The 27,160-nt window shown below is 38.8% G+C and overlaps 1 protein-coding gene across 2 annotated transcripts; it reads right to left on the bottom strand.

Moving 5' to 3' along the window:
- Positions 1-1,295: 1,295 nt before the first annotated feature.
- On the bottom strand, positions 1,296-24,411 carry GLRX3 (glutaredoxin 3). 2 transcript variants are annotated; one of them, XM_074831552.1, is made up of 11 exons: positions 24,269-24,411; positions 18,846-18,954; positions 15,810-15,884; positions 14,981-15,182; positions 9,144-9,316; positions 8,989-9,050; positions 6,289-6,346; positions 4,365-4,417; positions 3,192-3,231; positions 3,017-3,109; positions 1,296-1,573 (listed from the first exon to the last, which is right to left on the bottom strand). In XM_074831552.1, the coding sequence occupies exons 1-11, from the start codon at positions 24,340-24,342 to the stop codon at positions 1,523-1,525; spliced, it is 990 nt and encodes a 329-aa protein (XP_074687653.1). In that variant the 5' UTR covers positions 24,343-24,411; the 3' UTR covers positions 1,296-1,522. The 2 variants fall into 2 exon arrangements, with proteins under 2 accessions (XP_074687653.1, XP_074687654.1); XM_074831553.1 differs by lacking the exons at positions 1,296-1,573; positions 3,017-3,109; positions 3,192-3,231; positions 4,365-4,417 and adding an exon at positions 4,434-4,922.
- Positions 24,412-27,160: the final 2,749 nt, after the last annotated feature.

Below are 27,160 nucleotides of genomic sequence, written 5' to 3'. Positions count from 1 at the left end.
AGGTTCCAGTGTATTTAAATTCTATTTAGAATTTAAGCAACAAAACCCCAAACTTGCTTCCAAAATCTTACTTCTCAGCTGCTGCCTAAAACTTCGCCCTACCTAAACTCATCAGGCCTCTCTTCTTCCAGGCACATTTTGAAGAGCACGTGGCCAGTCCTGACCCTCCCAACAAGGGAGCAGCTCCTCAGAAGAGCTCCTGGCCATGAATCTCAAGTAGACACATGTGTTTCTCTGCAAGCACAACACAAAAACCAGCAAGGAAAAGGCTTTCAGCAAACCTTTCTGCTCAAAAGGTATTACTGGTGAGGTTCAGGCACCTTTCTGCTCAGCAGTGCTCCATTTGCTGGGTTTCACGAGGACAGCCAGCACCTCTTCAGGTTCCAGATCTCCCGGAACAGGGTGTCCTCGTCCTCTTTGCTGGGTACAGCCGATGTGCTCAGAATAGTTTAAACCACCTAGAAGTCAGCAGCAGCTGATAATGCTGTCGCACACTGCAGTCTATACATAATTAACCAGAAATATTTCAGTATTTCACAGACACAAAAACACATTCCAAAGTAGAAACTTCATTAGCCTCAGCACAGATGCCAAGAACTTAAGAGCTGAAAGCAAAAAATGTTTCTGTTGAAGAGAAATACCCTCCTGTGCAGGCTTGCAAGTACACCTGGGCTGTGGCTGGTTGGAGGGTCAGCCCATTATATTTCAGAGCATTACAGGTATTGAAAGAAGGATTAAAACCAAATTAAAGCCTCTGAATACAGAAGGGAAGGATTCATATATTTGATGATTTAAATTGCCAAAGTCCTAGCCCAGAAAGGGACACCTTCCATTTAACTGAAGGAGCACTGATGATACACCACAAGACTGGCCTAATACCGTGTTTATTGGCTCATTTCCACCATAATTTAAATATGTCCAAAAAACTATGTTAAAATAGGTTGAACATCTGAAATTAACAATTACCATACCTACTTCGATAATGAAGATGCATAGCATACAGCTGAAACTCATTAATAACAACTTCCTAATGGGGCACTGGATTAAGGTTTCAATAGTATTTCTCTCGCTCACTAGACATGAAAACAATTATTAACAGGGACAGAAAGTTATTATGCTCCATACCACAGAGGTATACCCATTAATATTCTCCTAATGAGAGCTGAGCCCAAAAAAAAAAAGAGATGCAATTTAGTCCTAAATAGTACTGCAATGGATAGTGGTGTCATTACTCAATTCTTAAACATCTCGATGCAATGAATACACACAGACAGAGGGTAATAACAAACCCAAAGTTCTTTAGCATGGTATTTTAATTGAATTTGAAGATCTTGACATTTTTGTCTCTTCGGTGGGAACACATTTTCACCCGTAGCACAGTCTTGTGAATACACAGAGTACAGAAGCTGTCTTTATCTACTCCCGCTCGGTTCCATGAGGCTAAGCTGTATATTGCTCCAATATAATCTATAAATGAGTAACTGTTCAAAAGTATTTCGGTTCCCATTGATGTCCTCCTCCGTTAATTTTCGCCTTTCAGAATAGGCAACAATTCACCACTTTCCTTTAGTTCCTGTAAAGAAATAATAGAGAGCAATTATTCTCTGACGTGTTCCCACCGTTCCCCCAGGGCCCAGTGGGGGTGGGGGGGGAAGCCCACAGGCCGACTTGGCACGGAAGGCACCAGGTGACCCACTGACATCCCTCTCAAACAATGCTCTAAAGCTCATAAAGTTGTATTTAAATTCTATTTTGTGTCTATTTAGTAAGAGAGAAAGCATATTTAGTGAAAAGATACACCTTCACAAGAATTGGTTATCAGCGTCACCAGGTAAATCCCCTGGTAGATCTCCTTTAAGATGTAATTCAAGATATATTTCAGGCACACACAAAATCTTACAACATCCAAAATGCCTCCCACAAAATGAAAAAATGACCACCCACTGATAGATTTTGTTACTACCACACTAAACCAAACAAGACAGTATGAGATTTGTAAGAGTTCTAAGAGCTGCTTGCCCATATTATCTCAATGATTTAAAATCAAATTATAAGGCTGTTAAACTTACCAGAGCTAGACAACACCAGGAAATAGTTTTAAAATAACACATTGTGGAGTAGATACTCTTTTCCCACATCTCAAGAGAAACAACTGTCTCAATTTTATTACATATTATGCAATATTACAGAATGCATTTTAAAATACTGACAACATTCATCTACCCGTGCAAGTTAGTCCATGTGAACACAGCCCAATAATGCAAATAGACAAATTACATTTAAATACCAGGGAGAGAAATATTTTGCAGCATCTCCACAATGCCCAAGACTATACTTACTGATCACTGAAATAACCCACACACTTGTTAAATAAATAAAATTAATCTATATAATTTAAGTAATACCAGTATTTTTAGAACCAAATGAGATTTATTGATTGGCTCTTCCCAGGAGTTACGACGTCTGAGGAATTGGCTATAAAACATTCAGACAAGAATGGGCTCAAGAGTATTTGGGGTTTAGAACACTGTGCCTGCTCTGTTACAAAAATCAAAAACCACAGTAACAGATGCAGATCTATTTTTGTTGCTTCAGGGTCTGTTCAAACAACTACAATAAACCTTACTTTCTTCCAGGAATGAGACTGTTTGCTAGGAAAAAAAAAAGTCTTGCCCACCTTATTTGAGAAAAGCAATGTCAGAAGTAAAACTAGGAAGAGAAACCTGTAAAAATGCACCCATGGGGTAAAAATGGTCTTTACAGTAACTGTAGCTGACTGCTGTCAAGAAAATACATTTCACTGCTAAATCTTGGCATGTGAGAACGCTAGAGATTTAGAGCTCCTTCCAACTGTACGCCAAGCTAATAGAAGTCCCAGTAAAAGCAACCAAGTCATCTGGGCTCAAGATCTAGGGCCACTACACAGGAATTTCTCTGTGTTACGGACAGAAAAACATTTCTACAGTTTTAAACAAACGGTCAATTTACATCTCAAAGGAGATTCTCCCAGTCCTACCTTGACAATGTCCAGCCCTCCAACAAGTTCACCTTTCACATATAATTGAGGATACGTTGGCCAGTTTGAATAGGTTTTTAATCCTTGCCGCACCTAAGAAAAATAAATTTAAATGTAAATCTCAGTTTTAGTAAAAGCAACAACAAAATCCTCAATGATGGAGAAGCTTAATTACCTCTTCATCTTCCAGTATGTCAAATGTCTCATAATCAACGCTAGGAAAGAAAAAAAAAAGAAACAAAATCATCTACTGTGGAGTTTTGCAATGTAAGACCCTCAAAAATTCAAAATGGGTATATTTACAAGCTAGCTTCCAAATCACTCAGAATTAACAGGAGGGAAAAAGTCAGAGCTTTTTGCATCAAGAACCGTAATGTAAAAAATATCTAGTTTCATGAGACACTATAATGCACAGATGGCAGCATAACGCACTAAAAAGTTAAGCCGTGTAGCTTAGGCTCTAATTGGCCAAAATGTGTTCAAAGTAATTCGGTTCACTATTAGCTTAAAAAAAAAAAAAGGACACACATATCTTTGGAGGTTTTTATTAACGAATCAATCAGCCACAGCTATTTCACCATCTTCATAATCTTCATAGACTACTTGCATAAAAACACAAAAATAAAATGTCTGTGTAAATTTGATTTCTGGTTGGTTCACGTTTGAGTTCTGGTATGCAATTCCAAATATTTTAAGAACTGGCACTCCCCAATAACCAGCAAGTGTGCGGACTCCTGCGAGTGGACTAGGGCCAGTGACAAGGAACAATGATTTGAGTAACTGCTACTTATTTCCGAGATGTGTATTGCTATCTAGTTATCTATTATCTCAAAATTCTAACATCTAGTAATGAAGTCAACTGCTTAACCTCTAACCAGCAGCCCAAATGAAACAGGAGTTTATTCAAAGGAAGATGATACTAATCTCACTGCAGAAAGAACTGCTTTGAAGAGGAAAACTGAGGCTAGATAACATGAGAGGCTCCGAGATTAAGGAAACAGATCAAGAGGGACCTCTCTGAGAAGAGTTGCTTACCAGAGTGGAAGCATTTCTTTCATGTCAACAATCACAGCAAAAGAAAGAAAAAATTCACTGTTGCAATAAATTCCTCAACCCCAGCAAGACAATCACTATGTAGCAGTGCTAGAGCCACATAACATCTGACACACCACATGTGACTTGGTATCAAGTGAGTGCAGCAGTGATTTACACTACAGGCTTTCACATAAAGATACTTCAAAGTACTCTTAAAGAAGTCTCCCACTAATATTTGCTACTAATTATAAAACATAGTTTTTAAAACTGAACTGGGTTCCCAAATTCAATTAAAAAACCCCCACCTACATACCCAGTATTATTTATGATTTCTATAATTTGCTTGCTGAATCCACATTTTGCGACCTAGAATGCAAACCACACATATGTTAAAACATATATCTGCTATATTTAATCCACAATATTCCTCAAGCTACACTAAAGCTATTACCAATCCATTGCTAGTGATGACCTTACTGGATAAGCAATACTGCTAAATCCCTTTTTCATTCTTCTTTATACTCTTTGAGCTTTAAACAGTACTAAATGTCTCTTTCTTTCTATACTCTGCTGAAATCAATTAAAACATTGATAATATTAAAACACTTTCCTCAGCTGTGGTATGAAGTGACACAAGGTGAATCTATTTTCCAGGTTTGGCAATACTGTCTTGAAAACTCGTTAGGCTTAATTACTTTCTGAACATTCAAAAAGCTAAAGCTATAGGTATGATGGGCATAAATGCCTTATACACCCTTGTAAAATAGATGTGTTTTATCTTGAGACATACACTCCCCTTCACTTACCATTCAGGAGAGAGTAGCAACTGATGGTCAACTGATAAAGAGGTTGCACGTACGCTGACTCCCCACTGCAATTAATAATTGAAAGTATCTACTGCAAACTCTTCATGTTGACAGTGTGAGGACACAGAACGCCCATCATTTTTTAAGACGCTGAATATTTAATCCAGACTATCCCTTCTCACTGGTGATTTCACTCCACCCGTAGCTCAAGCAAAATACAAACGTGTTAAGCAACCTGCCCAATCTCCTGCTTTCTGTAGTCAAGACACAGGTTTTAAAGGAGACAAAGTGCATCTTGTTTTAAGACCTAAACCCAGCTAGCTCATCACCACTGCTTCAGTGAGCCAGCACAACCCACGGGGTTCCAGGGGCTATGAAACAGCTTAGTACAACAGCCTGTAACACTCTAAAAGTATCTGTTGTTAATACACAGAGAAAGCTCTGGGAACACATGAGGAAATGAAATGGAAAGACAAGTCACATGAACGAGCTCACGCCCCTACCTCTGTAACCCTTCAAAAAATACCGTATAAACAGCTCATAACATGCAATCACTGACTACAATTATAGTTTAGGGCACACCACTCCAACAAAAAGTCCAAGCTAGGGGCCCTTCACGTAATTTTGACAGGAAGAACTGCAGTGCCTTGCTGTTCAAAGGGGAGTCATTTATCCCCTGGTTACTCTGAGTATGTAACACAAAGCAATACACTGACCTTTTGGTTTACAGTCATTTGTTATTATTTTAATCCTAACTGTTAGCAGCTGACTGTCTGCAGTCACCACCTTTATTTCAGTGAGCAAGATAATTAAGTGCAGCTCAAAGACACCAGGCATAGACCATTCCATGCACATAAAGAAGTGGATCATTTATAGTATGTAGCATTATACTTCAGCCTTAAAAACATCTAGCAGCTTTTTTTAGATGCAGCTGTGAAAGCATAATAAAATCAGAGACATTAAAAAGGATAGAAGACCCAATCCAATTAGGTGCACAGAGGGAAATTTCAAGAAACATGCATCCCAAGATAAAGTTTGGGGCAACACTCAAAGTGTACGCCTCGCCTAGGATAGCCATCAGGGACAAGCACTCAGAACATCAGAAAAAAATCTGTTATTTGCAAAGACAATCAATAACGGACCAAAAGGACACACGCAGTTCTTCCATTCATTCCGGAATTGTAGAGCAATTGGCAGACATCACCGCAGGGCATCAAATTCCCCGATTTTACTGTAACACAGCTATCAGCATTTTAGCAATATATATCCATCAGGTAAAACAGGGACTGCTCTTCTATGGCTTACAGAAGGACCAAATAAAAAGACAAATAACTAACTTCCCAACACCATTAATTTTCATTAAGGGAAAAAAAAGTCATTGTCACTGTTTAAAAAACTGTTTAAAATATATTCTGCAACACTCAATCTTACCTGTTTGCTTCCCTTCATAAAAAGCATCACAGGAGCTTTGTTTATCAAGGTTTTAAGCCTACAGAAGGCACAAAAAGACATAGAACGGGTTAGTTATTATCCCAAGCTTTGTTCTGACAGGAAAACAAAATGCAAAAGTGGGAAAAGAGCAACTTACAGCTTTACTAAATGCATTTAAAGCATTATTATAAGCAACTCTATTCATTTAAATTGCTTACAGTAACTCTAGTGAATGATCTGCCCCATCCTGGTACTTTTGGAGCACCAACTTACTTTTCTAGATTGACCGCTGAGTATCAAGCGGCAGTTAAGTTTAAGGAGACACATCATCTCAGGATACTTTAAATACAATGTCTGTATTTAGTGACATACTGCTTTTTCACAAACTGAATACAATGCTTAGCATTTCTCATTCTCCATGGGAGAGTGTCTTTTGCAAAGTAAGAGCCATACCTACTGTCCATCCATTGGAAGATCTTACAGACTAACCACTACTGAAATTCAGGAGTAGGTCTGGTTTGCCCCACTATGCTACCCCCACAACCCTCAGACATTCCCCTCCTTTCCCTCTCCTTTTGGGAAAACCTTTCTGTGACAATCAACAGAAAAAAGTTAGCAAAGACTCCTGTCCAACCGTTTCCTTCTACGGGCAAACCACCCTCTAATAAAATGCATCAACAAGTGCTCATTTTCTGTAAAAGGTCGCTTCGCATGACTCGCACAATGCAAAAAGATTCCAGACTGGAGAGTCCAGGGTCTTTGTCAAATAAAACTAAACTAAGTTTTGTTGGTGACCTACATACAGCCTTTGCACGTGTAAAGCTCAAAACAATTTTTCCAACCAAGTTGTCTCTAGGTTAAAAAGCAACAGCAAAACTCAGAGCTACAGCAAGGGTGAGCTACAGTAACCTGAGCTAGGTCCCCAGCTGCCAGATCGGGCTCATGAAACCAAGCTGATTGCCAGAGCCCCTTTCAAGGGTATTTTCAAGTGAAGACGACGCAGCTAATCGATGAGAAGAGATCAAACATTGAGTAAAGGAACATAATTCAGCATTAAATAGATTCTACTACCGATATTCCTTCATTTTATTAAGTCTTAACATATCTGAATAACTACCTCACAGGGTTTTTCTCAGGAGGGACTGAGAGTGAAGATAGTTTGAAAGAGATGTCAGTGGCTCAGAAGTTAAGTATGAGGTTAGCTACGACTCAAAACTAATCTGCAGGATGGAAAAAGATCTTACCAGTTGTCACCAGAAAACAAGACCTCTGCTAAATGTCACCTGTTAACCCATGAAACAAGCACTTACTAAAAGATGAAGAACAAACTAGGCAACAAGCAGCTACCTGGGACTTGAATTTTTAGCCAGTTTTCCTTCAGGCCACTTCTACATCAAAATTTGATAAAGATTGATAAAAACTTCATGTGTCTGTTCAAAAGATGCTGCTGCTGCTCCTTTAGGGAGCCATTTAGCTATACCAACCATTTTAATCTATTAAAATACATCAGGTAAGCAGAAGACATTTCCCATTACCTTCTTTCCCCAAAAAGATTAAGCAAAGCAAAAAAAAGTATAATCAATAAAGTTGCAGCTTACACAAGTTTGCAAGAAGGAAGAGACTAAAGGAAACTTTCTGAAATAAGTTTTTAAAAGGCCACACTGAGCCAACCTCATCTTTACCTATAATTTAATCTCAAACTGCAGAAGGCAGCCATTGTTTTTCATGGCTTTGGTGAAACAATTTACAAGTTACACTAGTAGAGAAACAAAAGAATAAATTAAAAAGGAATTAATAAGTACTAAGCTATAAAAACAAGTATACTTTATCACCATATCGAAACAGCTTGCATTAAATTATATCTCCACTGTGCTGAGAAGGCAAAAAAAAGCAACATCAGTCACATCTAGAGCGCTGTAAAACTTGCTCTTACCATCCACAGACAGCAAGAGGGAATCTGCACTAACACATTTGCCTTCGAGGTACAGGCCACCCTCTTGGTAAACCAGCCCCCCCTTTGCATGTCTTAATGGCACTATTCACATAAAAACTAGGAAAAAAAAGCCATGTCTACTAGCAACTTCTCAAACAGAATGACTTGTCAGATATCTGGAGTCTGACTGCCTGGGGCACGTCAGAATTTCAAACAAGAGTGAATCTTCAAATGGGAAGGTTAAAGGAGGACAAATTGGTTTCTAGATATCACATCTGATTTGGGAAGCAACACACTTCCTATAGCTGCAGCATATATTCATCTTGCCAAGGTGAAAGAAAACAGGAACTGAAGGACAAGAGTAATTGAGAAAAATGAGACAAGCCTAGAGAGTTTCTCCAGTGACATCACAGTCATGAAGTCTATGCCAGATGAAGTTAACAAAAGCTACTAATGTTTGAAAGATCTTCCCAGTCATCATTAGACAAATTCTTAAGAGAGAAAAGAAGGAATCTCTATATTCCTGCTGTAATTAAAACTTGACAAAGTACAAATATAAGTCTATTGGAACAGTATAGCTTAATACATATATAACAGTATATCTTTTCTTAAGTGATGCTTACTGTATAGAAAATGGAACATATTAAACAACTGCAGGAGTTCTGAAATTAAAGAAAATCTTAACACACTTCTGATAAAGGTGTTTTTACACACTTAGGTTCCCCCTATATAAATGAACATACCCTTAAACTAATGACATAATATACCTGTCCTCCAACTTCTGTGCCTTCGGACAGACCGTGTCCAGTTCTCCAGATGCCTCAAGTTCCTACAGAGATTGGGGAGAAGAAAAATCAGATCTAAAAAGCAAGAAAAACATGCACCTGACAACTAACAAGGTAAGAGTTTCTCAGCTGCTAACCTTGACAATATCAACTCCACCGATAAGCTCTCCAGCTACGTACAACTGCGGGTAAGTTGGCCAATTAGAGTATGTTTTCAGCCCCTGACGAACTTCTTCATCAGAAAAAATATCAAAACTGCTAAATGAAATACCATGTTTGTTCAGTATCTCCACCATTTGTTTGCTGAAACCTGCAAACACAAGAGGAATTACAGGTAGTTTTAAACAAAGCATTCCCATGTCTCCACTAAACCTTATTCATTTAAAAAAAAGGCAATTCTTCTAGATAGTGACTTCAGAAAAGCTCTAGTGTGTTATTCTTTGCTCTAGCAATAGCCTCAAATATTATAAAGGGGCAAAACCCATATTTATTACTGGGATTACAAAACCAAAGTATATGGACAGCTTACTAAGTCTGGTGTTTCTCCATTTAGAGAGCTACACAATAAGTACCCTTCATATAAGCTCACTGTTGTTCCAGCACACAATTAAAGCAAAGTTAAATGCATTCCCTTCTGACTTTCCCAGTTCTTGGTTGAGCATTCACAAAGAATAAAAGCTTCTCAACGACCTTAACAGCATCTTCAGGAGCCTTCTTTTCATTCCTCTAATTGCACATCACCTCCTCTGCCCCTCATTTCTTCCTCCAGCTACTACTGAACTCCTACACCAAATGGGGATGAAGTTGACACCCAGAGTGGGAACCAGGATTTAAACCCACTACTGTGTCACTAGTTTAACTTAAAAACTTGGCTTTTATCATGTTTTCTACTGTTTCTTTAAGAGCACATCCCTTCCTACTTCATGGTAAAAGGCAGATTCCTTTTTATTTTTTTAAACTGTTTACAGAAGTACTTAATATTATTTTACTACCCTTGTGACACTTTCATACCATGTTTTGTTTTCCTTTACGACACATCTTCATTATGTCCTACTCTGACAATGCTCTCTCAGCAGGATATTAAGCACTGAATATTACGATGTAAACATCCAGCTTCTATAAGTTTATTATGTGGCCAATCTAAGAAAAGTTTCTCCCTTCTGTAACTAAGCATCTTTTTCTTAAGAAAATTGTCATGTTATTTGTAAAAAGTTGTATGCATAAAGTTTAATATTATAAAGTTTACAGGCTATAATCACCTCAATCTTCTTATGCGAGAGAGAAACCCTTACAAAATTTCACTTTCAAACAATTCTACTCTATTTTAAATTCACCATTCTCATTAAAGTGAAACAATAAAATTATTTTTTTCAAATGAAGATAAATTGCTTTTTCAATCATTAGTCTCTACAGAAACTCTTCAAAATCACTTTAAAAACCGAACCACACACAACCACCCACACCGAGGCTGTGCCCTTTATGTCAACAAGTCCGTTCTTCATGGGGTAACCTGAGAGGAACTGAAGTTCAAAGTCATGTTCAGCCACCAAACACCTCCCCTGACCAGACACAACCGATGCTCCAGAGCAGGCACCAGCCGACTGGATGTTTCAGTGTGTTGCAGATATTCACTCTGTACAAAAACAGAGAAGGGGTCTCCTGTACTTCACAACACAAGGAAGCCAACAACTTCATCTCTAGGACTGATGATCAAATCTTGATTCGCAGCTCCACAGTTCCTCCACAACCTACCTGCTCTGCCATGAAAATGATGCTAATCATGAAAAAAGGCTAAGTACACTGCAACGCGTGGAAAGATTTTGGAACTTTGCTTCCTTTCTAGTATGTGGTCTTTATCCTGAAGTATTTCAACACCTGCCACCATTGCTGGCATGCACATCCCTTCTAAGGAAGGAGAACCCTCCGAGACAACACAACCATATGGTTTGCAAAAAGGATTCATGAGAATCTGCCCATAAATCAATGTGATAATAATGCATGGTTTATATCTTTGCCAACTCACTGGTTTGGATTCAAATGCTCTTGCAATCCTACCAATTCCCTCAAAGAATTCCAGCAAATGCTGTGCAGACAAATGAAAACCTCTATACAAATATAAAAAAAAGGAGAAACAATGCTTAAAGGCTTTAATAAAGGAATAAAAAAAATAAAGAAGCTTTAAATGGGAAAAAAAAAATAAAGTGCCATAGAAGAATAACCTTTGATTTCAGCTTGCAAGACCACCTATTAGTTTTTGAAATATGGATTTTTACTACAGCTTTCTACAGTTTTCATGATCTAGAATTTATTGAGATATGAAGTAGCAGTATTTATATGTATGGCATCGAAGTTGCTTTTCTTTCTACAACTGAAGTGTTAAGTTCATGTACAGCCTGAAGTAAAACACAGATTCTGAAATTTTTCATACATCTGGGAGTTCATTAGTAAACAGCTAAAGGCTGATTGCTGATGGTTATTCCATCGCCAATATATTAACTCATTTCTACTGTAAGGAACTGGGGAAAAAAAGCGCTTTATTTTAGCTGTAGGCAATTACATGCAAACTAGAAAGATTGATCGGTTGTATTTCATTTTGAAGGGTTATGGTAGCAGTCTAGAAGTGTTATGCTTAGGGATAAAGTGCCAGAACAGCTTTACTTTCATAACAAAAGATTTAGGTTGAATTTCTGAAGAAATGCCATACATGCATTAACAGAATAATTAAACTGCTAACAAAATGTTTTAAGCGGTTATCTAGACGATCACAAATGCCATTCCCGATTCTACACCAATTAAAAAAACCCTAAATAAATGACAGTATTGATGAAGCAAACAAATACTGCCACAGTCCAAATGAATCCATTGAAATACAACAACGTCGTAGCAACCACAGACAACTGCCAGGAAACACACAGCCGAGGGGACAAACCTTACTTTACACTGTGCTTAGCTGGCTTTTCCAATGAAGAAATTATGAACTACAAGAAGATCCCAAAATACACTGCTGGATAGGGTTCCCTCTACTCACCAGCTGCAACTCAGACTCGAGTGTAAGTCTATTATTTGTATCAAAATAGACACAATTCAAAAATATCTTCACCTTTTGGCTCCTTTTATTTAATTCTATTTTTACTACTCCTGCTACTGTTATAACAGATCTGTATCACCTTTAACAAAATGTTAAGTTACCTTCCCCTTGAAAGACACTGTCTATTCTAGGAAGTTAAAAAGGACTCAACTTACTAACATCTCCCAACTACTGCCAGGAACTATCAGAGCAGTCCACAGCAGGCACGGTATTCACCTGCAAAATTAAGAGCTGTAAGTTCAGGTGATTTCACGTGTTACACTACATTTTAATATTTCCTATTTTAATACCTACATCTATTTAGGTAAGTATTTCCTCTGCACTTTTCATGGGGTATCAGGGATCAAATGTAGGAACTGAAAGCTTGAAGAAATATCCACTTTATCACGTGAAGACATGTAAAGGAATGTGCATTACATTCTTAAGTCACTTTCCATATTTTTATGATGAGGTACCTAACCATCCTTAACCTTGATGCCTCAACGGCTTTTTTGGTTTGTGCTTTTTGTGATGGGTTTGGGGTTTTTTTTATTTTAACAGCCTCACAATTCTCTTCCATCAAAAAGTCACAGAATCACAGAATCATCTCGGTTGGAAAAGACCTTGAAGATCATCCAGTCCAACCACTAACCTCACACTGACCGTTCTCAAACACATGAGAACCAGTAAAGGGTCTTTTCTCTGTGTTACTTCACAATCTGCCTAGCCTTCTGCGCAATACCCTTTAGAAAGCCAGCTGTCTGCAGAGCACCCACAGAAATCCAAAGGAGAAGTGGTGTGCCTCTGATGCCAGGAGAAACGTCAGCTGATAATGGAGAACCTGGGCACAGGAGCAGTTCGGAGGAGGCACCACTGCCTGCACACCACCTCCGAGCTCAGCCCAGACACAGCAGCACCCACGCTCTGCTCCTACTGCCATGCAAGTAGAAGAAAAAAAGGGCTGACACAGTGCTGAGGGATCTGGTGGAGTTGAGAACTCTCAGTCACTACTTCTCTTTCAAATAGTTTTATGACTCTGACACAGAAGCCTTCCTCCTCGTGAAAGGGCAGCACACGCTATACTGAACTCCCTCCAGCGCTTGACAGACAAAGCCTCCCCTTTCCTGCCCAATATACACACTATCAGCCCAAAGCTTCTCTCTGTAATCCCCACCCAGCAGCTCCACCATTGTTACCCCGCTGCTCAGCTCCCTCCTTCATCAAGCACTGGCCCTAACCCAAAACTACTTGAAATTAATGAAAAGATTCTTATTTACGGACCCAGTCCTCAATTGCAGTAACTATACAGGATGACATGAATAGCTCTCCCGCCACAGAGCACCTTCACAGACACAGTGCAAAATAGCCAAGGCTGCCACAAATCCACATTATTTTCACTTCACCAAATCAACGTGTTCCATATTGTTTTCCTTCCCTTTCCCCCCTTTTAACAGTACATGGCAATATGACAATTTGAATCCTTCCAGATTAAGGGACAGAATATGTAAAATCAGTTTGGTTTAGGTCCTTTTATACTATTTCATCCATTTTCCTTCACACAGTTCTCCACTCAGTTTCTTTAGGAAACTTCCTGGACAACTCCAGTAGAAAGCACAAGCAGCAGGTTCATGGGGATGTCTGCACATGAAATTCCTAACTGAATTTAATACCTAAAACCCAGGGTGGGATCTTCCATGGCTGGAAGATCAGCAGTGCATGCACACCACAAGGATATCTGGCGATTATGTGAATATAGCATCAAGAAATCACCACGCCAACAGTTCAAACCAATCACTCATGGCCTCCTGACCAGACACAAGCAGCGCCGCTCTGTCTCGAGGCTGCACTTGCTTAGCCCTTACCAGAAGGGGGTTAAAAAGAATAGTTCCACGAGTGCTCGTTTCCCTCCTCAAAGTGTTTTAAGCACATTTAGTTCACATGTATCTCTGCCACGATATAGAAACATTTATGAGAAATCTTTCAAGCCTGCGCATGCTACTGTAATTCATGCACAGATGGACAAAACAAGTATTTCCATTGGTTCTAGACACAAATAACTGACGTTTTGCATGACAATTTAACTTTTTGAGCAGTTATCTCTTTATTGCTTCCATAGATATATGCCACAGGCCTGCAGGAGATTGGCTGTAAGGAGCTAGCTATTGCTAATTCTTTTCTTTTTCTTCTGTTACATTTCACAACTCCTTCAGCTCTTTGGCCCACCAATGTAGTTGATATGATTTGCCCCACAGGATACATGTTTGCTTAGTAAAGGAATCAGTGCAACTTCTTGAGACTCCATAAGCAGAAGGATGGTGGCTTCACAATACTTAAAAATTTTGTCTTTTAACAATTGTTTGTGTGCTTTCCATATAGATCAACACTTCACGTTCGTTAGGAACCAAGCACTCTAAGCAAGAGTTAAGAGAACAGGTTTAAGAAAAGGCATTTCCACTGTAGCAGATACACATGCTACTGGTCTTTTGACTTTACCAGCTAGGACAGTTTTATTTTCTTTTTCCAAATGGCAACAGTGATCCCTGATGTTAGTCAATTCTTCTTCTTCCTTGAACTGAAACATTCTCTTCAGACTATTTTACATTTTCAATGTGCGTAACCTGATGCAGAAAGTGTCATGAATAAACCCTGAGCTACCTCAGGAAGAGCATCCTAGTCCAAGTATACCCTTGTTCTTCAGAAAGCCCCTAATCTGTGATTTAATTTCCAAAATTTAACTAAAGGAAGTGCAATTCTCTACCTGCATATGAGCAATACGAAAATACTTTCATCAACGTTTCTAGGTGTGCAAGACACTGTTGGAATGTATCTCCCCAAAACTGAATAAATCTGACAGCTAGCCCAAAGCAAGTGCTGTCACATTGAACATGAACTTCAGAAAATCCTTACCACAGCGGGGTTCTTTTGGAGAGCCTTTCATAAACAGCATGCAAGGGGCAGCATTGATGAGTTTCTTTAAGCGCACATTAAGATCTTCTTTTGCACTGTCATTGGTGCCAGCAGAAAGGGAACTGCTGGACGCGTGGCGCTGCACTTTTTTGGTCAGCTCTGGGGCATGTGCACCATCTAATCTGTCAACTTTCTGAGCATTCTACAGAAACCAAAACACAGGCTTGCGTTAAAGGATTAAACTCAGAATTTGTACTGTAATAAAAAAGGAATAGTAAAACCACCATATAAAGTATAGATTTTCAGATGCAGGGTGGATTAGTGTATTGATCTTTTGGCCAGCCTTTAGTTCCAAGACTCACACCATTCCGTTGGCTGGCTACTGTTAGTGCTAGCATATTTACTATTAGAAGAATTTATTAAAGAAAATAGTTTGAATTATATGATTGCAGGCAAACATGCCCCAAACAAACTTGCCATTTCTACCAAAAGATTATTTACTTGGGTTTTTGCCATGTTGTAGAACTACAGCTAGACAAGGAAACATTACTGAAAATATTCTGACCCAATAGAGGGTATGACAATTAAAATAAAAACCACGTAAGAATCCCAAAGCAACTAAGGAAGCTCTGAAATATTACATACAAAGTATAAGACCTATTTCTATCTACTCTTTTAGGTTCCACTGGATAGACTTAAATCAGATACATAAGTGTTTCTTCACTAAGAAATTTCTTAAGGTTCTGCTCTTCTGGTGGTAGTATTACAGAAGTATACATATTAAAAGTCCACATGGAATCCATTTTCTCTTAAATCCATTTTCTCTCACCTTAAAGAATAAGAACGTTGGAACAGAACTAATTCCATATTTTTCAGAGACTTCAGGCACAGCTTCAGCTTCCAGCTTAAAAAAACCAAAAAACAACAAAAAAAAAGAGAAAAAGATTATTTTCATAATCTTCTTTAAAGTTTGACTGTGGATGTCAATCCTGTCTAGAATGTTCTTCTAGGCATTTTATACATTTAAAAAGGATTTGATGCAGAAGTTTGTGACACATTTGCATTTAAATGAGACTCACCGGGTTGGCGTGTCATCCACTGAGCCTACACAGTGTCAAAACAGGTTCAGAGGTTTTTATTTTGTTGCACATTTCAAAAGATGCCCGGAGGCTGCGAATAAAATTTTTGGTGCACTAGTGACCTAGTAAATTTTCAATCATATGCAGCTACTACTATATTGAAATCCATAAATCATTGACCCCAGTTATGTCATGATTACAGTGCTTATTTTCTGCCCACAGCAATTCTTGCTGTTTGCTCTATTGACTAATTTCAAGGGGCAGTACATCATGACTGACATTTGCAGCCTTCTGCAAATTATGAAGAAAAAAGGAGTGTTTCTTCAATAAGCTATTGATGTCTACTAAGTTTTATTTTTAACTCCTGCAAGGCTACTGAGTACCGAGCGGCAAGCTTGGTGAGATTATTGGTTCCAACTTTATTCAGCATTTGAATGCATACCTTCAAATTATAAATGTAGTAATTTTCCAACAAAATACATCTTTTAATTAACTCAAATTTGTGATTTTTGTGTGCATGGGCTAATAGCTTACTTGAGTGACAGAAGATCTAGTACAAGGTTAGGACACTAGTTCTGTAGTAACTGCAGAGTTAATGGTTAAAAAAGTGGTAATAGAGCTAAATGTTTCAAACAGAAACCTGCAATTCAGTGCACAGAACTGAAAAGCCTTTCAAATTCTTATTCCACAAACCATACAGTGACATTTCGTGAACAAGAATCAAGAGAACTACTTCACAATTTGCTCCTGCTCACCCCTGTCCATCCTTATGCATTTTAGAAAATACTGTGATTCTTCTCATTATGAGCTGAAATGTAGCGAACCTCTGAATATTTCAGTATTACAGCATGTTTGATTTGCTCCAGCTACACAGGCTCTTAATGAATTCACAGAATACAGAAACAAAACAAAGTAAGTCAAAAGTGAAAGTCCAAGCTTCTCCTCTATTTCTGTAAATCAGTCCAACAGGATCAACTGAGAAACTAAAGCTGTAAATTGAAAGCTGTACATAGATTATAATTATCTATTCTCTTTCAAGTGGCAAATGATTAAACGACTTCTACCTGTAATATTAATTTTATTTTCTAGCACAATGTCCTACCTACTTGGATACTTACGTTCCACTCTGGTGAGGTTCACACATACAGAACAGATTTAATTTCATATTTCAGTAACTTGCTCTTATCGGTACAACTTTCCAAAACATTGTTTCTAACTGTTTCTGGATATAGACACACTTTCATTTTAACTAAGCCAAGGACCTCAGAGTTAGGCTATGCAACAACTACAATGAGAAGTTACATTCAGAAAGACTTCAAGATTTATTGACAGTTTTGAAGTTCATTTCATTATTACTTAGCTCTATTCTAGAATATAACTGTTAATGATTTGCAAGGCAGTAACCATCTGATGAGTTAACAGATTCTTACCAATTAAAAGGCAGACTGTGTATTCCGGAATATGGACCAAAATCCCACAAAGAACTTCCAAAAGCAAACACATTCCCCACAAAGAGCCTCCCCCCTCTCAGAAAATATCAACAAATTCACCCAAGTCTTTCAGTAACGTCTTTTCTCTAAACAAGTACACCAGTACTTGGGAGGAGGGGGGCGGGGGAAAGGAGGTGCCATTAGCTTAATTTTGCAACACTTGATCACTTTGGAACCTTGTTATTAAAAAATAAATTACAGCTGAATAATAAAGGTTATAAATAAATAATGTATGAATATGAATAATAAAGAAGCAACTGAGTGTTTTCAAACTTTTGTGGGCCTACTAAAAGCTACAGCAACTCTATATAAATTTAAGTATCTTGTATTTTCAAAATGTTGAAAATTAGTCTTTTGAAGCTCTAAGTAATAAAATACTACCATTAAAATAGTTCTGTCCTCCTGTTTCAGAGAGAAATACCAACCAAGAGAGGAATCATTAGAAAAAACACCACAAAAGCTAAAGGCTGTAAGAAATCAAATTAAAATACTCACACACAGCTGGCTGCTCCATTACTCCCTGCCCTCATAATCACAGAAGTGTCTCATTAACAAGAGAAAGTTGTTTTAAAATGAACAGCACATTGATGAAGTGCATTCATTTTTCCCTCCACGCTGGTTCTCTTACTAGCATGTGCAGACAATATCACAAAAATATAGTCTCATTTGCGTTTATACCATCCAGCGCCACACAACCCTCATCTCAGAGTGACAATGTCGCACAAGCTTAAATCTACCTTCCTTTAAACTTGGAAGATTGCTGCTCATCTTCAGCATCAGACAGAAAACCTCTATTTCTGAGATCTATTTAATAACATCATGAGAACAAATGAAATCTCCAGCACACTTGAAAAGAGCAGTGTTGCCAAATTAATCTCAAATCCAGGGATAAAAATGCTGCTTTAAAAATATGGTGATTTACAGAACTGAAGGGCTGAAACATTGCAGGCACAGAGAAATGTAAAAGCCTATTTGTGAAGTGGAGTAGCTAGTGAAAAAAAATCCTTTACTGTATCTTAACAGACTGATTTTTTTTTCTTTTTTTTCTTCACCCTCTTTAAATAGCACAATAAAATGAAGGTCTTATTTAAGCTTGCAATATCAAGTTAGGAAAGGTGAACCTAGAACTTTCATCCCACAGATTTTTAATGCATCTCTTGCATACGTTCAACTCACATATTTAAACGTGAAGACATAAAGGAACTTCAAAAACGACTTTACCTATATTTTGCAATACTTTACTCGTACTTTGCAATAATGGCTCTCTTCTGTTTAAAGCTCAGCTGCCTGACTTACCTTCACAAACGCAACCTGCACGTGTTCCTTTGCCAGTGCTGCCATAACCTCATTCATTTGAGCACACTGAGGAGCCCATGGCGCCCAGAAGTGGACAACTACAAGGGACCTATTAAAAAAAAAGAGTAACAGCATTTATTTTTAAAAAAAGAATCATGCAATATAGAAGTTTGATATGTCATGGGGAAAAAAAAAAAACAACCTACAGACAAAACCACCCTCCACACCCCCTTCCTGAGAAAAAAAGAAAATCAAACCAGTGAAACCAGGAAGGTTTTGTACAACTCGGACAGAGGAGGACTTTAACGCTTCTTCAGGAAACATTCCAAAACCCAACCAGCACTATTAAGGGAACACGATACTAAGAAAAAACTCATCCTGTGTTTTGACAGCAGAAGATGATTCCATATGAACATCAGACAGGGAGAAGAGCAAGCAGAAGCACTGTCGACAGAGTCATACGCAGATTTTGAAGTGCCTGAAGGCCAAGCACTCGGAATGGCTCCCAGGCATCCGACATCTCCTCCCAGACAAGCTTTTTCTATGCTCAGCAGCTCTGGGAGCTCCAGAGCTCAGCAGCTTCACACCAGAGGCTGCACCGCTGCTTTTCTCCTCTCAGTGCCACTGTTGCCCCTTTACTACTTATCCAGGGAATAAGTAGACTTTTCAAGTCTACGCTAAAAATACAGTACTCTTATGTTGAAATGTTATTTTTCTGCTTTTAATAACTTCAATTTCTTATCCCTCTTCCAGCTTCAGTAAGGTTTCCTTGGATGTTTGGTATTGATTATACAGAGTATTTAAAGATGAGACTTCACACGTGTGAACAGAAATCCCAAACTGGGTACCACGAGGTAGTTCTCATGAGCTTAAACACACACACTTGGATGACCACAGTGACAAGATATTTGCATCTGATTTTCAATTCCACTTTGCAGGTTTGCTGAAGTCAAAACCACTAGATGATAGGGGATAAAGAATAAAAGACATATAATGTACTACTTTTAGTCTACTTAGAGATACAGAAAAGTCAACCATAACATAGAAGTCATTTAGTGTCTTTTATTACTAAATAATGGTAGTTCATTATAAATTTTAATAGGTATGTGGGCAAACCAACATTCATATTGGAACAGTTAACAGCTGTGTTATCTGACCACATAGTCTGAAGACAGAGCTAAATTCACAGAACTTTAAAACTCATAAACTTGATTTTCCAAAGCAATTCTAGAAAGTTCTGGTAGAAATATAATAGGATGATATATTTTAATAGAAATATAATAGCCTGCCTCTGGTTTTTTTTTCATCATGCCATCAGTCAGAGCTTACAGGCTAGTAAAAACTTAAATTAGGGAATGATAAGGCAGTTCTATTCTTCTGCAAGTGCCAGCCTTGCAAATTTAGACCTGAGCTCAGGAACAGTTCAAGACATGCTCTCCAGGGCTGCCATCTGCACGGATTCTTCCAACAGTCCTGTACCCGAGTCACCCACAGCAACAACCCCAAAGGCAAACTGTCTCTAATGACAGCAAAATACTGTAAGGCTTTACTGCTCACAACTGACACCAGCATTTAAACCCCAGTAGAGGCTCATCTAAGGGATTTACTCTTTACTTATAAACAGGATTTGACGTGGACTCCTTGAGAAACCCACGAGCACATCTCACTGCTCAGAGTAAAACCTTAACTGCAAAACTCTGTTTCTGCACGGAAACTTTCCCAGCAACGCTCTTTGTGGAGCCCAGCAGAGGCAGAGCAAGCACAGGTACCTCGCGCAGGAGCTTCCTCTGCCCTCAGAGCACACAGGTCTTCCAACCTTACGACAGCTGTCAGCTCATACAGACACATTTTAATTAAGACTTTTGAGCCAACTGGGACATGCACTTCACATCATGCTGCAACCAACGTTTTTTGCCACAGAGTAATGAGGTGAAAATAATTAGGTAGGTTGGGAGACGGGGAAGTCATTTATATGTATGAGAATACCCAGTCGCAACAGAAAATTTTCAAATTAAAAAAGCAGCAGCAGTTTGATATTTCAGAAGAGAAGCTCCAATGCAGCGAATTTTCAAGAGTTTTGCTCCAGGATTGGTTTTTCCCGTACTTGTTCATCACATCCTTTGTTTGAAATACCAATTTTGAGACCTCCTCCAATATCATTCTTAACTGTTTCTGGCACCTTTAAGAGCTCAGAGTGGTTGTGAAAAATAGATCAAGGATGAACCAAAATATTTTTTTTAATTGAGTTTTATGACAAAACAGTCCAATCTACTTAGATCTACTACAGCTTTTGCAATTACAGAGAATGAAGTTGTCAAGCTGTCATTGCAACTGCACAAGGCCTGTACATTTAAAAAAAAAATTTTTTACATCTTTTAGACTACAAGTAGGGCAAGAGAATACTTCCAGTAGCTAAAAACAAGTAGTGGAGGAAAGGAGAAGAGAGAACGTAGGAGTATAGTGGCTATGCATCAGGCGGAAGCACTACTAATTAACTTGCCCTTCCCTTCCATGAACCGAAGGCAGGAGTCCATACTCTTCCCCTGCTACCAAGGAGTATTTCACAAATGCTCAATTTAATTTAGCACGGACAGCGGGACACATCTGATCACGTGAATGTCAGCTCATGACAAGTAGAGGAGGAATAACCACATGGTTATTTAATCCTCATCCCATTCCTTCCTTACCAATGTATAGCTGCAATGCACTTCATTTTTATCTTCATGAAGAACATACTTTAAAATAATTCACACCAAGGGTTTTGGGAGTTGGTTTTTTTGACAAATTGATTCACAGAACAAGCCTAAATCTGCAATTAGCCTGCCCTCTTGGTATCTGAACACTTTAAACTTGAAAAATAGCAAGAGTAGTTCAAAACATTAAGAAAGGAAGAAAACAGAGTTAGCAAAATGAAGCACACGTGATTCTAAACAAAGTATTTCTTACATTCAGCGAAGATATTTCTAAAAACTCTACTGTTATCTATAAAAGAGAATTGTAACAGAAAGCTTATGACAAGTTCCAAAGTTTCTCTTCCTATATCATTTTATATTTTGGAGGAAAAGCTGTGGGCCCAAAAATAACTTTAATATAACTTTTTTAAAACTTTAGCAGCAGAAGAAAAATCCAAAGGACATATCACACCTTTTCTGTGGAGAAACAAAAAGCCCAAAGTCTTGTTTCTATAGTGTATTAAAAAAAAAACCAACATTGGTTGAGAGAGTCACAAAATATACCTTTAAAACAAAGAGTCTATTGACTATAGAACCAAAATAGCAAGACATTCTCTGATAGGGATATCCAGAAAATAATTACTCCATAGGTCCACCCTCCTCTTTTGAAACTGTAAAATCTAGATACATGTTGAAAAAATTAAACCTTCAAATTTACCCTTATTCTGTAATACCAAGCTAATAACTTGATATCTGAAAGAGTAATTTGCTGAAACAAGAACTCCCATGAAATTAAGTATCAACGTAAAACACTGGCAGCTGCAGCTGATTAATGGTTCCGATTAATTAACTCTATTAGTTTGGAAAAATCAGGAAGTCCATTTGAAAAAAAAAAGCAGTAAAACTGCATTAGGCCTAGCCTTAAAAATTCAGCACATCTTCTGTCTTAAGCTTTATCTTTCAAAAGAAAAATACTTCCTTGAAGAAACTTTCTCCTTTCCCACTTTGAGTGTTTAAAACTACTTTTTTTTTTTACATCATTAATTTTCAAATTCACTTGACAATCTAAATATAGAAGGTACCTTAAGTCAGCCAATGTATATTTTTAAAGTTCTCCCACCATTCAGAAACAGGGACATCATTAAAAAAGAAAAATCTATGATTTGAGGGATTTGTTGTGCTCTGTGAGTGCAGGTTTGTTTGGTGTCTTAGCAGTAACAAAAACCAAATCCAAATATTTTGAAATTAAGCAGAGGAAAAGAGTTATCAGTACTACCAATTCATCTTAGGACAAACAAAAGGCATAAAATAATCAAGTTCTTTAAAACAAAAACTGAATCATGTTCTGTGGACAAAGGGAAGGAGACAATTACTTAGAGTTTTGTTGAAAATAACTTCCAAAATGTTGTATTTGTCCTGAAGCCATTTTATTTCAATCTCAGTGAGTGTGAGAGTGTGACTTTCCTCTGGGGTGTCCCCACACAACAATTCAGTTGAAGAATAATTCCAGAAAATAGAACAGTCATGCAGCAACTTTTCCATGTTTCCTTATGCTGTCTTTAAGAACATGATGCTGGTAGTTTCATCATCCTTTTTAAACCACTCTATCAGTCTTCTCTCCTTATTCATTTAAAGGTCACTTGCTAACACAGCAGTTAAATGACAGGGAAGCGTTTTTGACACAGCACCTTATTTTCATGTGCCTTACAAGACCTAGTTAAATACATACTCAGCTAGTAGATTAAAAAAATATAAGAGCAGTTACTACACCTTTAATTCAACAAAGCAAACAAGCAAAGCTGATAATCAAACCTGTCTTATCTCAAGTAAGGCACCCAAATACCTTTTCATCTTTAATTACAGTAGTACTTATTGCTACCACTGTCATTAAATCCTGAGGGTGAAACATGTGCACAGAGTTTTCCCTAAAATGATCCCCCAAGACTTCCCACCCCAGACCAAGAGCCACTGCCCAGGGGCTGCAGAGAATCAGTGGTCCATGCCACGAGCTACCAATGGAAACAGAGCCTCGTTACTCGTTATTAGACCATAAAACCATATTAATGAGAAGCCAGCCCTGTTGCACGAGATGAACAACTCCGTTTTGCATTGCTGCTCAATAAACAACCTAATGCTGCTGTTTTCATTGAAAATGTTGTACAGTAACTGTTTTGCTGACACCTTAACAGCTCAGGAGAAAAAAAAAAAAAATCTTAGGTTACACGGAAGTTCTGTTTTGCATAATTTTCCTGTCAATCTGCCTATTTAGGCTTTCCATCCCCTCCAGAAGGTTTTAAAGTGGCAGCAGTCCTCTTCGTCTGAGCTCTCCTAGACTCATAAGCTTTGCCTGAGGAAACGGTGCTTAAAAAACAAGCAGCAAACCCGAAGCCCTCAAATCTACGAGTTCGGGGGGGGGGGGGGGGTGCTGTATTTTCCCCGCGACGGTTTTATTCGGCTCCGAGGCCGTATCGAGCCTGTTTCCCTCAGCAGACACCGGCCTTTCTCAAAGCTCGGGCCAAAGGCGCGAAGCGACCGCGGACCCACGTTTTGGGGGAGACTGGAACAGATCCACGAGCGCCCTTTTCCCCCAGGGCCTGAGGCCCCGGCACCCGCCGCCGTTCCCCGCCGCGGAGCAGTGCAGAGGAAAGGCCGGGCCGCCCCCGGCGCGGGGCCTCTCCGACAGCGGGCCCCGCTCCTTCCGCGCCCGGCAGGCCGTACCCGAGGCCCTCCCGGCCCCCATCCCCGCCTCACCTGTCCTTCTGCTGCAACAGCTGGTGGAACTGCTCGGCGGACCCCGCCGCCACTACCTGCCCCCCCGCCGCCATGGCCGGGCTGCCGCCGCCGCAGGAAGCGGGAAGAGAGGCGCCGGGTCACGTGGGGCGGCCCCGCGCACGCGCCACGGCCCCGCGCCGCCCGCGCATGCGCCGCCCGCCCGCGCAGGCGCAGTGGCGGCCCCGGCCCCGCCGTGGTGGGGGGGGCGGTGGCCATGAGGGGCCCTATGAGGGGCGGCTCTCCGCGGGCGCGGCACTTCCCGCGGTGGATTTAAGTAAAATAAAAAAAGCTTAGTCAGTGCTCTATCCAAATATGGAGATAACTCTGATAGTCATAAAAAGTCCCTGTTCATGATGTGCTTAGTAAACTCAGGCCGCTTTAAATCTGGGTTAAAATATCCATAAAAGGCTTTAATGTCACATAGAAAATCTGTATGTTGAGTAATTTTAGTTTTCTAGTATCTACCATTTCAAACAAGACCTCAGGTCTGTGTTTGCCATTCAAAAATTATTACTAGTTAACACTTCTGTTACCAAAATAATGCACCTTTGGTTTCTAATGGAGAAAAGATTTAAAGATCATAATCCACTGTAATATACATAATAAACCCACAAGTTTTTAGTATATAAGACTTGTAGCACATAAAGATGGGAAAGGACTAATGTGGATGTAAGAGTGAAAGGCTTGCCCCCACGTTCGGCTGGAGGCGGGGTGGGGGTGTGGAATGGGAAGGCAGGTGGGCGGTGTGCTCTGGCCCTGCCATGGAATTTTTTGCATCTTCAGGACCATCACAACAGTAATTTTTCCAACGAGCTTGACACAGGAATTCTCACACTGTAAATAATAGCAGATCGCTTAAACGATACTCTTAAAATGAAACAGCAGGTAAGGTAGGACAGGTTGGTTGTAGTTCTTACCATTCCTATCAGGTTGCTGTTCAGGACCGACATATTACCATTTTCCTTCAAATTTGCCAAGACAGTCTATTGAAAAGAATCAGATATTATGTCAACCTGAAATTAGATTTTCGCTCCTCAAGCTCACTGCCCATAAATATGCAGCTGTTACAACTCATGCCACTGGAACCAGGATTACTACTGGTGACGGGGAATCACATTGTGAAGAACTGGAACAGGATAAGAAGAGTGAATATTTTATTTTGGTTTGTCTAATAATGCTTATGTCCTTTTGATATGGAAAATAAAAAAAAAATCCAAAAATACTGTCTTGTCTCTCTTCTGTTAAAAAGATGGCCCTAAAGCATCCTGAAGAATGTTTACTGTTCTTATAAATCTAATGTAAAATTTTGACACATTAATCAACAATATCTGAAATCTCAAAAAGCAAAACAGAAATAAATAAAATACTAGTGTCTCCACTGAGTTACTGTCTTTTCTCAAATAATATTTCTAAGAAAACAAAAGCATGTAAATACTTTTGAAGAAAAGAAAGAAAAAGTAAGCTATAAAACGACATGCTTTCTATAAACAAATTCTAGTTGACATGAAGTACATTGCTACCACGTTGCACAGAGCCACCCACGGGACGGACCTGAAGTTGGTCTGTGACACCACAGTAGAGTAACAGGGCAACTAAATATAGATTCAACTTTAAGATTGTGGTCAGACTACCCTAAATTTTCATTCTTCGACAATACAGTTGTTTTTCAATTACTTTAGAAAAGCAGCAAGTGGAGGATGAAAATTTTGATAAAGTTCTCTTCACTGTTTATCTGTTCAATGCTTATTAATTGACTACCTTACCAGAGAGAAAAAAAAATAGTTTAGAAACAAACGTTTGGAAGAAATTAGAAGTATTTTAACAAAATTCTAAACAAAGTGTATGAATCATGAAGCAAGATCACCACAGCTTGTTCATCTTAACAGTTACAGGTTCATCTTAACTGGTGTTGTGATAAAAGCAGCAGTTCAAAAAGATTTCACAGGCACGAGAAGAAGTATGAGAACCTCAGCTCTGTTTACTGATTGCTACATCTCTCAGATGATTTGGGATGAGCAGAGGGAAGAAAGTCTAATTCTATATATTTTCACTGACATTTTAACCTGACAGAAAACCAGTGACCTAATCAGAAATTTGTAAGAGCAGAAAATCTTTAGGGAAAGCGTATTTGGGATTTTATATTATATTTTGCTGCATTTCAGAGCTTTTAAAAATTACTGTTCCTTTCAGTCACAAAACAAGGAAAACCAGTTATTTTTCCCCATAAAATATTTGTTTCAAAGAAAGTAATTTTGCTTAAATTCTAAATTCTTGTGTAAGTCCCATAGATTGCCCAATTTTATTTTAGATTTCAGATCATAAAAATAAACCCGTATTAAATAATCTAGAACATTGAGCAAATAGCATATACCCTCCTCCTGCAGCTCTTTCAAGACTAATGAAAAGTAACAGACGGTGTAGAGTGGCGTCGGACACAGCGCTGTGCCATTAGTAAGGCTAAAATACGTAAGTGCACAAACAAATCTATTTTCTGACGGTAAATTCTTTTGCCTTTTCAGTTCCCTGGTACTGCACAAAATGTGTATTCTGTTTGATTTCAGCATTTCTGCTGTATTAAAGACAGGCTTATATTGTTGGAAAAGACTGTAATTTTTGCAAGAAGAAAACACACTGTTATAGCCTGAATAACTCTTGTTTTATTATTTATTGTCCATATTATTGGTCCCACTTCTTGGCCCTTTTTCAACAAATGGAGCTGCTTTTTCGCTGCGAAGGAATTCAGCACAAGCTACCGTGGCCTGTATGCTGTCATGGTCAACACAATAGGGGCTGGAGGGTTAAAGCACTCTGGACTCTGTGGGCCAAAGCTCAGTGACACGATTACACTTTAGGACTGACTCGTCCTACAGA

Source organism: Strix aluco, chromosome 7 (genome assembly GCF_031877795.1).
Source record: "Strix aluco isolate bStrAlu1 chromosome 7, bStrAlu1.hap1, whole genome shotgun sequence".
Taxonomy (NCBI): domain Eukaryota; kingdom Metazoa; phylum Chordata; class Aves; order Strigiformes; family Strigidae; genus Strix; species Strix aluco.
Note: the sequence above shows the minus strand (reverse complement) of the source record. Positions and strands in the feature narration are given on the sequence as shown.